We start from the raw sequence: 14,809 nt of genomic DNA on the forward strand, positions 1-14,809 counted from the left end.
GCGGCGGGTTTCTCCGGGCTCGGGTTCCCCTCCGATAGGTTTCTATCGGCGCGGGGCGGAGCCCGCGTGGTCTCTGTCCCCTTCCTGCCGCGGCTCCGTCTAGCCAATGAGCCCGGCCAGGGAAGGGGGAAACCACCCCCGCCGGCGAAAGCTCCCCCCCGCCTCCCCCGAGCGGACTCCCCGCGGCGCCAATCAACGCGAACCGGGTCCCGATGGCACCGAGCGGGCACCTGGGGGGGCGGGCGAGGGGGCGCGTTCCTCAGGCACCGGGCCCGGATTTCGGGCGTCCCGAGGGGCGATCCCCTCCACCCCGCCCCGCAGCCCGGTCCGGCTCTGGGTAACAGAGGGGACGGACGGGGTTGTGCGGGCCCGCGGACGCGGTACCCCTCGGGCACCTACTGCCGCTGAATGAGAGGTAGCGGCGGCGGAGCCCCGGACAGGACGGACGCGCCGCTGGGAGCGGCTCCTGGCGCTCCGGAGGGAGGGAGGCGATGCGAGGCGGCCGCTCGCCCTCCTTCGGCAGCTCCAAACCCCGCAGAACCGTCCCCGCCGGCCAGGGGAGCGCCCGACGTGGGAGCAGGGCGGCAGCAGGTGTCCTCCTCCCTCCGCGTGGTGACAGCCAGCGCAGAGAGCTGCTAAGGAACAGCAGGTGCTGCTTTTATACACACACACACACACATATATATATATTTTTTTTTTTTTTTTTTTTTTTTTCCCCCCAAACCCACGACGTTCTTAATAAGTAAGAGACTGGGAACGAGACGAAAGGGTGTTGTGGAAATGGAAATATATGTATTTTTAATAATATCAGGAGGTTGGATTTTTTTCTTTATGTTGTTAACAAATGCCAAAACTCACCTTTAAAGCGCGGTCTTGTGTCTTGTAAATATCAGGTACACGTCAAGCGGGCTGACAGTTCTGATTATTTTTTCTCTCCGCTCCCGGTCTCCGAGGCATTGCTCCGTCCAAGGGGGTTGCTTAGCTCATGGTTGGGCTGGAAGTGTTGGATTTGCAGCTCGGAGCACTTAATGGGGGCGCAGAAGGCGCTGACCCGCTGCCCTCCGCGGGGCGTTACGGTCTGTGCTTCCCAACGCTGTGGACAAATTTAAGCCAAAAAAAAAAAAAAAAAAAAGGCAAAAATCCTCGTTTTGCTGCATTATTTGAAAACAAATAAATAGAGGAAGAGATTATTCTTTTCTGACTTTTATACCTGCAACAGGCCTTGTTAAAGGGAAGGTTTAATGGCGCAGTTATTACATTCCACTCCCACTGCATAATCCCCAACAAGGAAAATGAAGCACTTAATTTCGCGGCCCCGCAGCACCGCCCCGCTCCGATCCAATTGTTACCCCTTCGCCTTCCTCCTCCCGGCCCGGAGACTATTAAATCGCATTCATGAAAATGTCACATTTATTGAACTACATAATTTTTTAATATCACTAGTGCAGGTTTTATAGTTGATTTTATTGTTTTTACGGCCATTCGGGGCTCTAAAACCCGGATTTTTTCAATGTTGTCCTTATAATTTTTTTCACACAGTCAGAACCAATAAAATAGAGCAGTTGTGACTTTTTAATGCAAGGGGGCTCGGAGTTTCAATATTTTCACTCTGCTGGATACTCAAACCAATAAAAATACATGAGATTTTAATTATTTTCTGGATTAAATCAAACCTTTTTCCTTTCTCTTTGGAACTGCGTTCAGTTGGACTTTCCGTCGGGAGGGATACAGCGCAGCTCCGGACGGAGCGCTGCGGTCCCAACGCTGCGACGAACGCGGAGCGTCCGCGGAGGCACCGAGCGGTCCGCAGCCGCCCTGGACGGGACGTCCGCACCGAGGCTATTTCTGCTCCAGGATCCCTCTGCGGAGCACGGCAGTTCCTCGGAGAGAGGGAGAAAAAGAAACGCAATTCGCTTTTTCGCGATTAAAAAACTTTTCCCACTCTTTTTTTTTTTTTTTTTTTTTCCCCAGATCTCTCGCTGAGCCGAGAACTGCTGCTGGTGGGGGGGGGAGGACACGGGGCATCCCCGCACCTCGGCCCGAAGGGAGCGCCTGGAGAACTCATTAGTTCTGTAATAACGGCGGGGCCCTGTCCTGCCGATCGCTCTCTGCGAAATCCCCTTTGAGGGGCTCCGAGCTGAGGGAACGAGCAAAAGACAAACAAAATAAAACAAATCCGGGCTCCCCTTCCTCTTTGCTGCCTCTGCCGGCCCTGCCCCCCCCCCTCCCGGGACCCTCCGGTCGGGGTCGGGAGCAGCACCGCTCTCCCCGGAGCCACAGGGACCCTCCCGGCGGGCTGCCCCTTTGTGTCATAGCTGTGGAGCTCAGGGGCACGGGGCGGCCCTGCCCGGGAGTCCCACCTTGCTATGGGCAGCGCTGAGCATGGGGACACCGACAACACGGCAAAGAACAAGACAATAAAATCCGACAAAAGATCCACGGAGCATACAAACTAACAAACACCTAACGTCAGAGCATCGGGAATTCGGAGCTCCTGAAGGTGGCTGCAGCCTCCAGACTGCGTTCTCCACTGCTGCCCACATTCGATTACCTGCAGACGCCCCCCAGAAGGTTTATGATCCATGGGGTTGTCTTTGCAGATGGCAAAGAAACTCCTCAATTTAAAGGAGCAGTAGGTCCGAGAGCACAGAATGCCCAGCTCACCCTGCTCCTTCGGTTCCCACTGGCATGGTTTGCTGGAGCAGGACTTGCCCAGTTTCTGCTCTCAGAAATGGGAGTTTGCCCATAATAGCACACTCAGTGATACTGCAGAACCAGAGATTAATCACTCTGGCCAAACCAAGCATGTAGAGCTGTGCAGAATTTGCAGGCTGTGCAGCAGAGCCCATCTTCCAGCAGCCAGAGTCATCGCCCAGCACTACCTGGTGCTTTCCAGGAGGATCCCGCCCTCAGCCATTTCAACCCTTCCAATTATTGAAGGTGTTGAAAGCTGCTTCCAAGAGAGGTGAGGCCACAACCTTGAACCCCATCCAAGGAGGAAATAGGAGGAAGATCACCTCTCTGATTTTCCTAGCACCATGGCAGCCAGACAGCTTCAGACAGCAGCACTGCATGTTGTGGGGTGATGTCAGCCTACACTCCGTCTTCCAGATCACTCATCTGGTAGACATTCACCTCTCACATCTCCTCCTCACCATTTACCAATGAGATGCAACTATAACAAGCACCAGGCAGGTTAAAATATTAATTAGCTGTAGCAAAACAACATTAACTGAATACTAGGAGTATTAATTAGTTGTAGCAAAATAAGATGAATCTTGGTTAAAAAGCAGTGGACAACTAGAGCTGTTGTTGCAGGCAGAGCTGGCAGGGGCTTATCATTTTCCATCCTACACCTCTACGTTCATCTGATCATGATTTATGCCAAATCTAAATCTTTCAGGTGGAAAAAATTCTCTCCTGGGGAAATATGCCTCATGCTAAGGATTTGTAAGGTCTCAGCAAAACTGGTTCAGCAGTTTCTAAGCATTAGGTCAGAGGAAAACAAATTCCCTTGCCAACATATAGACATCCTTGCACTGGAAACCTATGGTTCCCCAACCACCGCTAATCCTCAGGAGAATGAAGCATGCATTCTCCATCTGGGGCTGTGGGCTCTGGGCAGCAAAAGGAAGACCCCAAAGTTCTGTAGAGAGACCCATCTGTAACGACTGCATCCTGACTTTCTGATGACTTGGAGGGTTCTTTCTGCTTGGCACTGGAGATCTATGGATATGAGCCATGCTGCTGCCAGTGAGTGTCCCTTTCCTATACACTGACACCAATGCAGTGAAAACAAATAAATTTAGAAGGCTCAGAAAAGCTTTAATGGTGCTTTGAGTCTTGTCAAAGATTTCCAACCAACATATGGCAGATCCTCGGGGAGCACGTGGGTAAGGTGCCTCCATTTCCTCCTACCCCCGATAGCACTACATTAATACCTCTGCTGGGACACCTTCATGCTGCAAAGTGGGATATGCAGCATTTATGGCTCTGAGGTGGGAGGAAGGAACACATGGCCCCACTCCATAAACATACCTTCATAACGCTTTCTTTCTGGGTTCTCCCAATGACTGCAGCGATACTGCCTTCTCTAAACCAGAGTTGCAATTCAGTTCTGCCCAATGGAACAGAATTCACCGGTTTTCTTCTGAGCTGCAAAGAGACATCCTGGGAAACTCCATGGAATTTTTTATCTGACCATTATGAGAATGTGGTGAGCAACACTATGAAAAACAGAGCAATATAATGGCTCCTTACAGGCTCATATTTCTGCATATCTGCCACCACAAAACACAGGCTATTCTGGATCCTGTGTGTGAGTGCTACTGAGAGCTCCGTGGTTCATCCTGTTTATTTGGGGTGATGGCGGCCACAGCATGTTAAAACTTCTCTATATTCTTATGTTTTGGCTACACACACCAAGATTACACCCAAACACACACACAATTCCCAGGGGCTAGATTCCCTCTCACATCTTGCACAATCCTTTACGTAAGTGCAAACTGACTGCAAAGTGCTGCTAACACCAACTGCTGGCTGCTGTACACCCACTCCGTGTTGATGTAAATGTCCATAACAAGAGAGCAGACAATGGAGAATCTGCCTAAACTACAGTGATGACAACACATCTTTTTTTTAACAGAGTAATCAGACTACAAGCTATTAGGCATTTCAAACAGGAGTTCAGATCCAGTGGGTCCAAAGTACACACAGCTAAATTTGATGTCAGTAGGAATTAGGTACAAATGGGGAGTGTTACTTGGTTATTTTTGTTAATGTTTTCCAGAGATCACACATTCGCTCTGCATTTTTTAGCCAACTTTATCATTTTGGCATCATGAAGTCAGTCCCCAGGAAGGTTTGTTTTATCTGGAGCTGATAGGTGTGTGCAGTTGTTAATAGCGAAAAGCAGCAGTGTGCAGTAATGATCAAGGTAACAACTTACAGCTGGTTGACAGCAAAATTAGGATGGATCTAAATTCTGTCCTCATCCAAGAAACAGAGTGCGATCTCTGAGTGCAGAACTTCTCAAGGCTGTTTCCATGGGCAGGAACTGAAGCACTGGGGTAGATCTGGTGTGGGAATGCCAGGGAGCGCCTTGGAAGCTGACTCAGAGTTCGTGGAATGATTTTGGAGCCCATCCGAGCTGATGATCTCCAGAGTCCAATTGTGAAGCTTTTAATAACAGCATGACAGATTATGCCTTGATGGTTGCACATGGAAATGTCATGTAAAATTCAATATTGATGGAAGAAATAAAAGAAGAATAATACTTCCTTAAGGCAGGTGTTTCCCCTTTTTGCTCCAGCACAGGAGCTTGAGTCTTCCTTTCCTTTGTGATGGAAACTGCACAGCCCAGAATCAGCCCAGATAACAGCCCCAGCTGCAGATGGTACCCAGTCCTGAGTGCCTCAATCCAGAGAATATATTGTGCCATCGTACTCCATCAGTTCACTCCAGAGGTGGTGGGAGCACTCCAATTGGGTCTGACGACAGTGTGGAGTTTCCTGATGGTACCAAAGTCTCAGTGTCCTGTCACAGAGCACTGATGACACTTCCAGCTGCCCAGGGGATGTTGGCATCCAGCAACAAGGACTTCTGCTTTGCATTGAGGACTTGGGAGGATGCCACAACTGTGTAAGAGCAGCCAGCCTGGCCTGTGTCAGCATTTCAATCCTCTCTAGATGTAGCACTGGGAGGCACTGACTCCTAGATTGCCCATATCTGCCAAAAGCTTCATCTGGGGCCCTGGTGGTGGTACTGTGGAGGGGAAACCCACACAGTCTGTGAGGAGAGACAAAAAGAGAAATGCTTTCCCCAGTCAAAGTAGAGGATAGCAGCTCCATTCAGTTCAGTACATCCAGAGAATGATGTAAGTGAGCATCTGAGTGGGTTTTCAGTGTGTCTGATCCCATTCACACTCTGCAGCAGTAAGTCAAGTCACTGTTTGGATCCCTTCAGAGTTTGGAAATTAGGAAATATTTTCACAAAACTGTAGATTTTGTTGTTCTCTGATGCTTTATTTCATCGTCTTTTTTTCCCCTGGATTCTGGTTGGAATACTCATTTTGAATGAGCTGTTTTTCTAGAGCTTATTGGCCTAGAAAGTGACAGTACTGATCAGAGGAACCCATAGCACTGGTCATGCAGCTCTCCAGGTGGGCATGGAATCAGGCTGGTAGCACAGATTGCTGTCCCAAATATAATTTATCCCAAATGGAAATTAAAACAGTGGTGTCTACACCACAGCAGGTACTGGTTGTAATACTTTTGGTAAAAACAAAACAAAAAATAAATCACATTTGGCAGGAAAGTAAGTACATCAATGTGAAATCTGTACGTCAGACTTCTATATTAAAGATTACAGTTCTTTGCTAATACATTATGGATTGGGTTTGATTTGTTTTGCAGAACAGCTGCTGTTTCTCAATCCTTCCATAGTTTGACCATCTCATAATCTTACCTCATCCCAGCACTGGGGCTTGGAATTGGAGGAGCAGTGTCAGTGTTGCAGCACGTAATCCATAGCCCAGATGTTTCCTTGAACCCCAATCATGAGCTCAGAGCCAAACCCACTGCAGGTGCTAATCCAGAAGTTGATCTCTGGCCTACAGCATAAAATCTACTGCAAAGTTACTACAATAAATGCAAATTAGTAGCTGAAGAATATCCTCAGCCAAAAACATGGGGTTTTAAAAATCTGTTCAGACTTATTGGGTACATGCAGCATTTGGAAGAGAGATGCAGCAGGCATCTCACCAGGACAGAGGCTCTGGAGACACGCCATTGTGGAAAAGGCCCACTAATAATAGAGTCATAAGAGACCAAATAGATCCCTTGTATAACATTATGAACATGTAGCAGATATTAACTGGAAAAAATATATCTTCCTCTTCAAGATCCATTTCTACACTACCTTCTGTACAGTGATATGTTTTAAATGTGTGTAATATGACTTCGGGAGGTTTATGAAACTGCAAAAACTCTCTTAAAAACTCAACACAAATTGAAGTTTCAGGATTAATTAAAACAAACTAACTGATCTAAATTTAGACGTCACTCATGTTTAATCACTGAAGAACATCTGACAGCCTGTGGGGAACTGGGAGAACCCTCCCTGCCTTTTGCCATTACATTGCTTCTGGATTCGTTCCTAAAGTAAGATCTTCTGTGGTCTGAGATGCACTGAAGACCAGATCATGAGTCAAGGCAGTTTCAGTAGGACCAACATCACAGCATCAAGTCAGAATCATCTGCCTCTAAAACAATGTGCTTCATCCAAAGCCTTTCTGTATCGCTTCATTTCTGCGGCTCTCAAGCTGGTCTTTTACTGTTTTTGTCTCTTTCTGATTATGTTTCATATCATACCAGGACTGAATCCACTGGGAGACATGACCTTGCTCACTATGTATCCTTCACAGCACCCATCTGACACCTGTAAAATATTAAACTGTAAGAATGCATGTTGAAGTCAGGCAGCCAGGTTAGGTGTTTGCTATAGATAAACCAGCTGGCTTGATAGGGAGCACTGCAGCCCTCCAAAACCTCTGTGTGTGCCAACAGTGAGTACATTCCTGAAGAGTCGGGATGCTCCTGATTGCCATCCCAGTTCCCCTTGTTCCTGCAGGCTCACACCTCAAGCATTAGTTAACTGTTATTATGTCATCTTCTTCCTTGAGTGTTGATTAGCAAACCCTACACCGTCAGCTCTTTTCGCTGTTTCTCACCAGCACTCCTTCCAAGCACACAGCTACAGTTGACTCTTCTTCTCTGAACTCCCTCCAGCTTGCCTTCCTAGTAACAAGGTGCACAGCACTACACTCACCTTTTCCAGATGTTATCTTGCTTCAGTTCCAAGAAGAGAGGTTTGCTCACTCCTTCACCGTGGTGTGGCTCTGAAATCCTCAGAACGTATTGATTTTTAAAACACTGCATTACTCAGTAAATTCAAATGTAAATTCAGAGTCCTCCCTCCCTAAACAGTAGTCAGAACGATTTTCCACTCTAACAGAAAAGGAAGAGGTGGACCTTGCTTTTCTTAAGTATGTCATTTTTGTGGTGAATTCCAATTGTTTTCTAACCGCTTGCACTAACGGGGTAAATTAGCTTATTTGTGAGAGTGAGAGGACTGATAGGAAGTACTACCTAATCCCATACTGGTGCTCAGAGCAGCACAAAAACAGAACTGGCTTCCAGTTCTCTGCTCCGAGAATGATTTTCCATTGTCATTCCACGTTATCTTCCCATTTGAGTCTGCCTGTGAAATTCTGTTGTGCATCCTGTAATTCTGTTTTAGCAGGTTTAAAACAAACAAAAGGAAGTACTTTTTCACACAGTGCATAATTAAACTGTGGAACTCGTTGCCATGGGAAGCTCTGGATGCCAAAAGTACAAATGAGTTCAGAAAGAGAGAAGACAAATTAATGGAGAATAGGTACCTTGATGAGGATTGGACATAACAGCTCACTTACAGAATTTGGCTCAGGAAGCACTTATGCTGCAGTTTGATGGAAGCAGGAAGGGATATCTCTGGCTGTGGCTGTTTCTCACAGATCCCCTCTGCAGCACCTCTGGTCGCAGCCAGGAAAGATATATTGGAATTAATGGTCTGTCTTAATATGGAGCTCCAATGTTCCTCTCCTAATGAGAGACATGGATACCTGTAAGTTTAAATAATTAACCTTTAAGCTGAACATCGGCTCCAGCACCTCTGAATTCCTCTTTGGGAGATTTTATCAGATCTGATCCAGGTGAAGATAATGTCCAAAGTTTACGGCAAAGTCTGTTACTGAAATTGGATATTTTAAGGTCTGGGGACTGCTGGGTTTGTTGGCCCAGCCAGTGGTTGATTTTACAGATAATACCAGTTGGATCAACTTTGTTGGGGACTGATCTCAAGAGGAAACCTGTTATCTGTGCTGGGAAAGTTGCATCTGCTCTTCAGGCTCTCTCCCCTCCCTGGAACACTGCTGAACAAACGTTCCTACTGGCCAACATGGTGCCATCTCTTCTTGTTGACTTAGTTCTGTAATTGCTGCTTTATCAGCCTGCCCTCAGGCTTCTCAATATATCTTTACCAAAGAGCAAGATGAGCACAGCCATACACACACACATGTTCAGAAATGGAAAGGCAGCAGGTGGGCAAGGGAGAAAAGTGACCCCACAGGCTGAGCAGGTCTCAGTGTGGGACAGAGGGAATCTGGCCCTCAATTTGACATAGCTGCTTTCATACCTGGTGCTGTGTGTTTGGCTGCAGAATGGGTAGCTTGATTTTATTGGAATTGCTTTGTCATTTGCGATTCTTTCTGCACCATTCAGAATGACAGAATTTGGGGACTGGACTCATTCTCCAGAGGTCCCTTCCGACACCTGCAGTTCAATGAACTTCATTTTAGTCACAGCTCTATTTCCCGACTTTTCCTGCATTTGCACAGGCTGGGTGCTAACTGCCCTATTTGCTGCAGATGAATCCACTCAGAAAATATAATGAATATGAATAAAGCAATTCACTTCTAGCGTGGATAAAGCCACATTTGCTTATCTATGCTATGTTTGCTGCAGCATGGCTGAAGACCAGAAGGCAACCTGTGGGCTGAGGGCCTTCTTCACCTGGAAGTTATTGGGAGAGCAAAAGGTCCAACTCAGAGGCATAGTTTTCTCTTTGCTGCCATAGGCCCCAAAGTACAGGATAATTCCTTGGGTTTTGAAGCATTATTTCAGATCCTTTTGGTTACTAGAGTGAGACGGCCTGGCTGCCTAGTCTGACCAAATTATCTCTGTCATATAGTACCATAACTTTAAAACTCTGTGTTATTAACACCAATTTGCTGAATAGCTCCTTGTCTTACATCACGGTAGATCCTACAGAGTGAAAGTTTACATTCAAACAAAGCAGAATCAGTTGTCCATTCTTCCTGAGCACGTGCACTGCTGGGATGGAGAACGGAGGTGCAGTAGTGACAGGGAAGAGAGGAAAGCACAACCCATCAGCCCTGGGCACTGGGAGCTGGGTCCCAGCCTGTCACAGAGTGTGGCTGGAGTTCAGCTCACACCACCTGTCTGTGCCCTCCTGGAAAAACTAGAACATCGTGGTTTTGCTTCACTAGTTACCACAGCAGTCCTCACTTCTTCCAGTGCCAATTACTCCTGACTGTAAAGACTAGCATGTAGTGCACTCCATGCAGAATATTCACTACAAATAACAGGTGAGAATAAGCAGTCAAACCAAACCCAAAAACAAGAGCTAGTCCTGGACAACGGGAAAGATAATCAGGGAATAACTAGCACAGGTAATCAGCAAATCAGTCAAATGAATTGATTTGGCTTTGGCTGGCGTCCCTGCTTCTGCCTGAGAGCTCCAGTGAAATCCAAATAAGTGGCAGTTATCTTCCACTCTCTTCTTGTTATCTGGTTTTAATGACAGCGGGGGAGAGAGGGGGAAATTATGGCTTTGAACAGGATTGTGGCCTTTCATTTAAAGTAAATACTGCAATGAAATGGAAACTGCTTGAAGAATGAGACTGCCCTGGCTTTGTTCTGAGCAGATTAAGTTATGTATTAAAACCAGATAATATCAGATTATTACAATGGCTTCAGCACCTTCACTACAAAGAACACGCTGAGAATCAGAAAGTGCTGCTTATAGTGACCTGAAGGTGTCCAGAAATATGGTGTAAGGTAGCTGTAGCTGTGAAGAGCCAAACTCCAGCCAAGGATCCTGTATTTTATGTTTCAATAAATGTATTTAACATTAAAACGTACAGTAGGAAAATTCAAAGCGAGTGATGCTTATTCCAGATTTATCTATGTACTTAAAGTATCCAAGTTAAAAGCACAATCTCCTCAGGTTTCCACATAGGGGATGGAGGGAACCAAACAGGGCACCAGGTGCTGAGTTTCCCTGAGGTCCCAGTTTCTCTCCCCAGCTTCAGGCAGAGCAGAGTGTGAGTGACAGGGCTCTCTCCTAGGGACTGTGGCAAACATCACAGGGTGAATTCAGGCTCTGCTCTGCTTTGTGAGGAAAACCTGCCCAGAAGGTGGCCTGAGCCTAAGGTGACAGTCAGGATTTTTGTGGATGTGTGCAATGGAAATATGGCAGAAAATTTACTGGTAGCACCTGGATCCTGGCTGTGTGGGCTCCTGCCTACCTTTGGATCAAGTAGTAGAGCCTTGAGCTCAAGAATTCCACACAGGAACAACAAAGCATTGGAAATACAGTGGACACAGAATATTTTATAGTCCTTCTGTTAGAGAAAGCAGCATCAGTAACAAAACCACATGGCAACTAACTGGCCATCAGTTTAAATTACAAAGAGTTTCATCGCTGTTCCCTGAACTAAATATAAATGAAACAACTGACTGGCACCTATGTTGCAGCCCAACAACCAGCAGCCTGACTACCTGGTAAACTGGTAAGCTGTGCTTCTTGTAACGTGCTGCTCACCTCTTCCATACTCTGCCATAGCTACACCTTTATTTCCACAAATGGATGAACCACAGAAGTAATCACAGTTAGTTCTATTAATACAAAGATATGGCCAAGTATATTTCATTAAAATACATAACTCCCTCCCTTCTGAAACACCCTAAAGACCATATCAAACACCTGTGCTTACCCCACAGTCTTCCTAAAGGCCTCCCTTTTTCATTTCAGTACTGGTACAAAATAACAAAGATGATTTACAAGTCTGTAGAGTTATGGCAAATTTGATCTAGAAACCAAAGATTAATATTACAGTAAAAACACACTATAAATATTTTGATAGTGCTTACCTTTGTACTGCATAATTTCAACACTGTCACATCTTCAGAAGGTACTTCTATGTGGAGCCAGGAGTTGAACTCAACAATCCTTGTGGGCCCCTTCCAACTCAGGATACCCTGTGATTCTGTGATTCTGCTGCCACTAGGTTTGAAGATGCTACTTCAGCTGCTTTCCCAAGGGCTCAACCTCCGCAGAATTCCTCCACATTTCCAAAGCTTGTACCCAGATATATGGAGGGCATTGAGGAGTAGGGAAATACACATTGTGAAGCCATTACAGTTTTAAAAGATTAAATAATTTCTGAGGAGTCTCATTTTTGCAAAGCCTAAATTATCTTCCTTAATAATTGTTTTTAATATTAAAAGAAAAAAACAAAAACCCACAAAAACATGAAAGTCAGATTTAATTGTAGATCTCAGACCCACTTCAACATATTGTGAATAACACTGACAAAAATGGAGAAGACACAGGACAAAACTTTGCTACATAATGTTTATATTCCGTATTTTATTTTACTTCTGTAATTTTTTAACATTTTGCTCCCGATTTATTGGAAAGAAAATGAAGAAAATGAAATCAGAAAGAAAGTGAGGTTTCAACCCAGAGAGTTTTCTCACATTAGAAAACAAAAATGAAAGGCAGGAAAATGAAATGCAAGCTAAAAATATTCAGAGACAATTAAACGTAATGGAAAAAAAGCTCCTATCACTTAACTGAATTTTCGCTGCTAGAGCAGTTCTATGTTTGCTATTCACAGGTACTACCAACATTTATGATAGTAACCTTTATAAAGTCAATTTAATTATCTTTATCTTATTACAAATAATAAATTCAGTTGTCCTACAATGAAAATCAATTGTCAACATAAGCTATGGTTAACATCTAATAAAACAGCCTTCTGTAAATTCATGATTAATAAGATTGGCTTCTGTATTAACTAACAGACAACATAAAATTTCCTCCCTTGCATTAATCTGTATATTCAAGGTTCATCCTGTTGGACTGAGTTTCCTAAAATAAACCATCAGAGTGAACAAGCAAAAATTTTGGTGCCTATCATCATTTAATTATAATGATTTAATGAAGGTTTTTAAAATTAATGCCATATTTTAATTAAGCCATGAAGCTGCTGGCTCTAACAAAGGATAAACATTTCACTCATTGTTTCCTTCAACTGCCACGATTACCTGGACAAATCCTTCTGAACATTATGAAACTTTTATTTGCCAGAGAGCAGAGAGCCTTGGATTTCTGCTTTAAGATTATCATTACCAAGTTAGAATGCACTTCAGAAATAGAGAATCTGATCCCTCACCTTACCATTTTTGTATAAGCCAAGTGACTGCCACAGAATTATCCTCTTCCAAAACCAGAGAGTAAACTTTAAGAGGCAGCAATCATTATTACTCAAGTGGGTATGGAGGAGGAGAAAATAAATATCTTACCACATAGTTCACCTGCTTTGCTTGATACTTGTCATAAATGCTAAAAGAAGAGAATATTTTCTTAGCTGCTGATTTTGTTATTTTTCACTTTGAAAATGGCCAGGTTAATTAGGATAAGAAAAGATACATTCCTTTCAATTAACTTCTGCCAATGAAAATATTAATTCTTTTTCACACACACAAAAAAATCTTCACACAGTAGCATTAGTACTTTGAACATTATAAGAATGAAATCATAATCAAAGTTATGTTATCAGCAATTGTAGATAATCATATTTAGAAAGACTCAAAAAAATAATTAAAAAAAAAAAAAACCAAACAGATTATATAGAATACATTTATTTCATTCTTACATTTTGGTAATTAAAAGTGTAATCGTCAAGTTCAACATTTCAGTCACTCCTTGAATTACAGAGTTTGGGCTATAACAGGCCAAGACTCCCCAGAGGATTTCAAGAGTAACTAATAAAGCTATGGAAACATTTAATATTCCAGAGAGAAACACCACCACCCTCCTCCAGTTAATCCCTATTAGTTTACAAAATCTAATTTTATGCTACCTAAAAGTTGAACTTTTTCAAAGATTTGCGTATCAGTTTATAACCGACAGCATTTGAAATAAAATAAGCATGCTAAATATTGTTCAGACCCCTTATAAAAATGGCAGTTTATTCCAGTCTTTTTCCTAAAAGGAGAGCATCAAATCAAGCATTTTTTTCCTTACACGCATTGCAACAAGGCACCCTCATTTTTGCAGGCAGGCCTTTTAGGAACCAAGGATGATTTCAGATGTATTGTGAACACAGATCTGAACAGTCACTTAGCTGCCCAGTGCTCCTACTAAGTTGTGGATTTTTAACATTTTCAAGAATGAGCATATCAGTACTGCTGTGAATTGAGTCTGGGTTCAACTTTCAAGAGTGGCCTATTTTGCTAGGTGGTCTACGCCCCACCTGTAATACTGCTCTGTATAAACCCTACTAACACAAAACCTGGAATGATTTATTGTTATTTAAGTTCATAAAGCGACTATGTGTGTGGGCAGGTAGTTTATGGAGCATAGTCCTCTACCATAAAAAGTAGTTTCTAACAAGGAGAGAAAAAAATAGTAGCCAAATGGTTATAAACAGTCACTTAAAAGTATATATTTAGCAACTATATATTTAATTTTCCCCGTTTTTAATGTTCTAGAAGATTAGAATTCACTTTTTGCCCTTTAAATGCTTTTTGATGGAAAAGAAATTTTAACCTTTTTTATTTTTCCATCTTCTATATTCAAATTTTCTTTTATCACTCTGAAGAGCTATAGGCTCTCTTGTTTCCTCTGCTCATTTAACATATGATTACAAAGGGGACTGATGTCTAACAGAACAAAGAAAGTAGAGCCTAACAACTACATACCTTCTCACTCCTCTCAAGTCCCACACAACTGCTTCTGATACCTGAAATACAAGCAGCCAGCAACAGCAGTCAGCTTGGAAGCAGAAAGCTTCCTTTCCTCCAGTCTCTTCATTGCTCCCTTTCAATTGAAAAGAAAGCTGGTGGCTCTGATTATTGTTTCCTGTTGTCTTTTTATCACTCTTCACACATTACATGTG

At 43.9% G+C, this 14,809-nt stretch overlaps 1 protein-coding gene across 1 annotated transcript; it reads left to right on the top strand.

Annotated features, from left to right (window-relative positions):
• Nucleotides 1–96: 96 nt before the first annotated feature.
• On the top strand, nucleotides 97–2,749 carry LOC116653610. The gene is made up of 3 exons (XM_032445477.1): nucleotides 97–649; nucleotides 1,705–2,000; nucleotides 2,601–2,749. The coding sequence occupies exons 1-3, from the start codon at nucleotides 492–494 to the stop codon at nucleotides 2,747–2,749; spliced, it is 603 nt and encodes a 200-aa protein (XP_032301368.1). The 5' UTR covers nucleotides 97–491.
• The last annotated feature ends 12,060 nt before the right edge of the window (nucleotides 2,750–14,809 follow it).

This window comes from Coturnix japonica, chromosome 6 (genome assembly GCF_001577835.2).
Source record: "Coturnix japonica isolate 7356 chromosome 6, Coturnix japonica 2.1, whole genome shotgun sequence".
Lineage (NCBI taxonomy): Eukaryota > Metazoa > Chordata > Aves > Galliformes > Phasianidae > Coturnix > Coturnix japonica.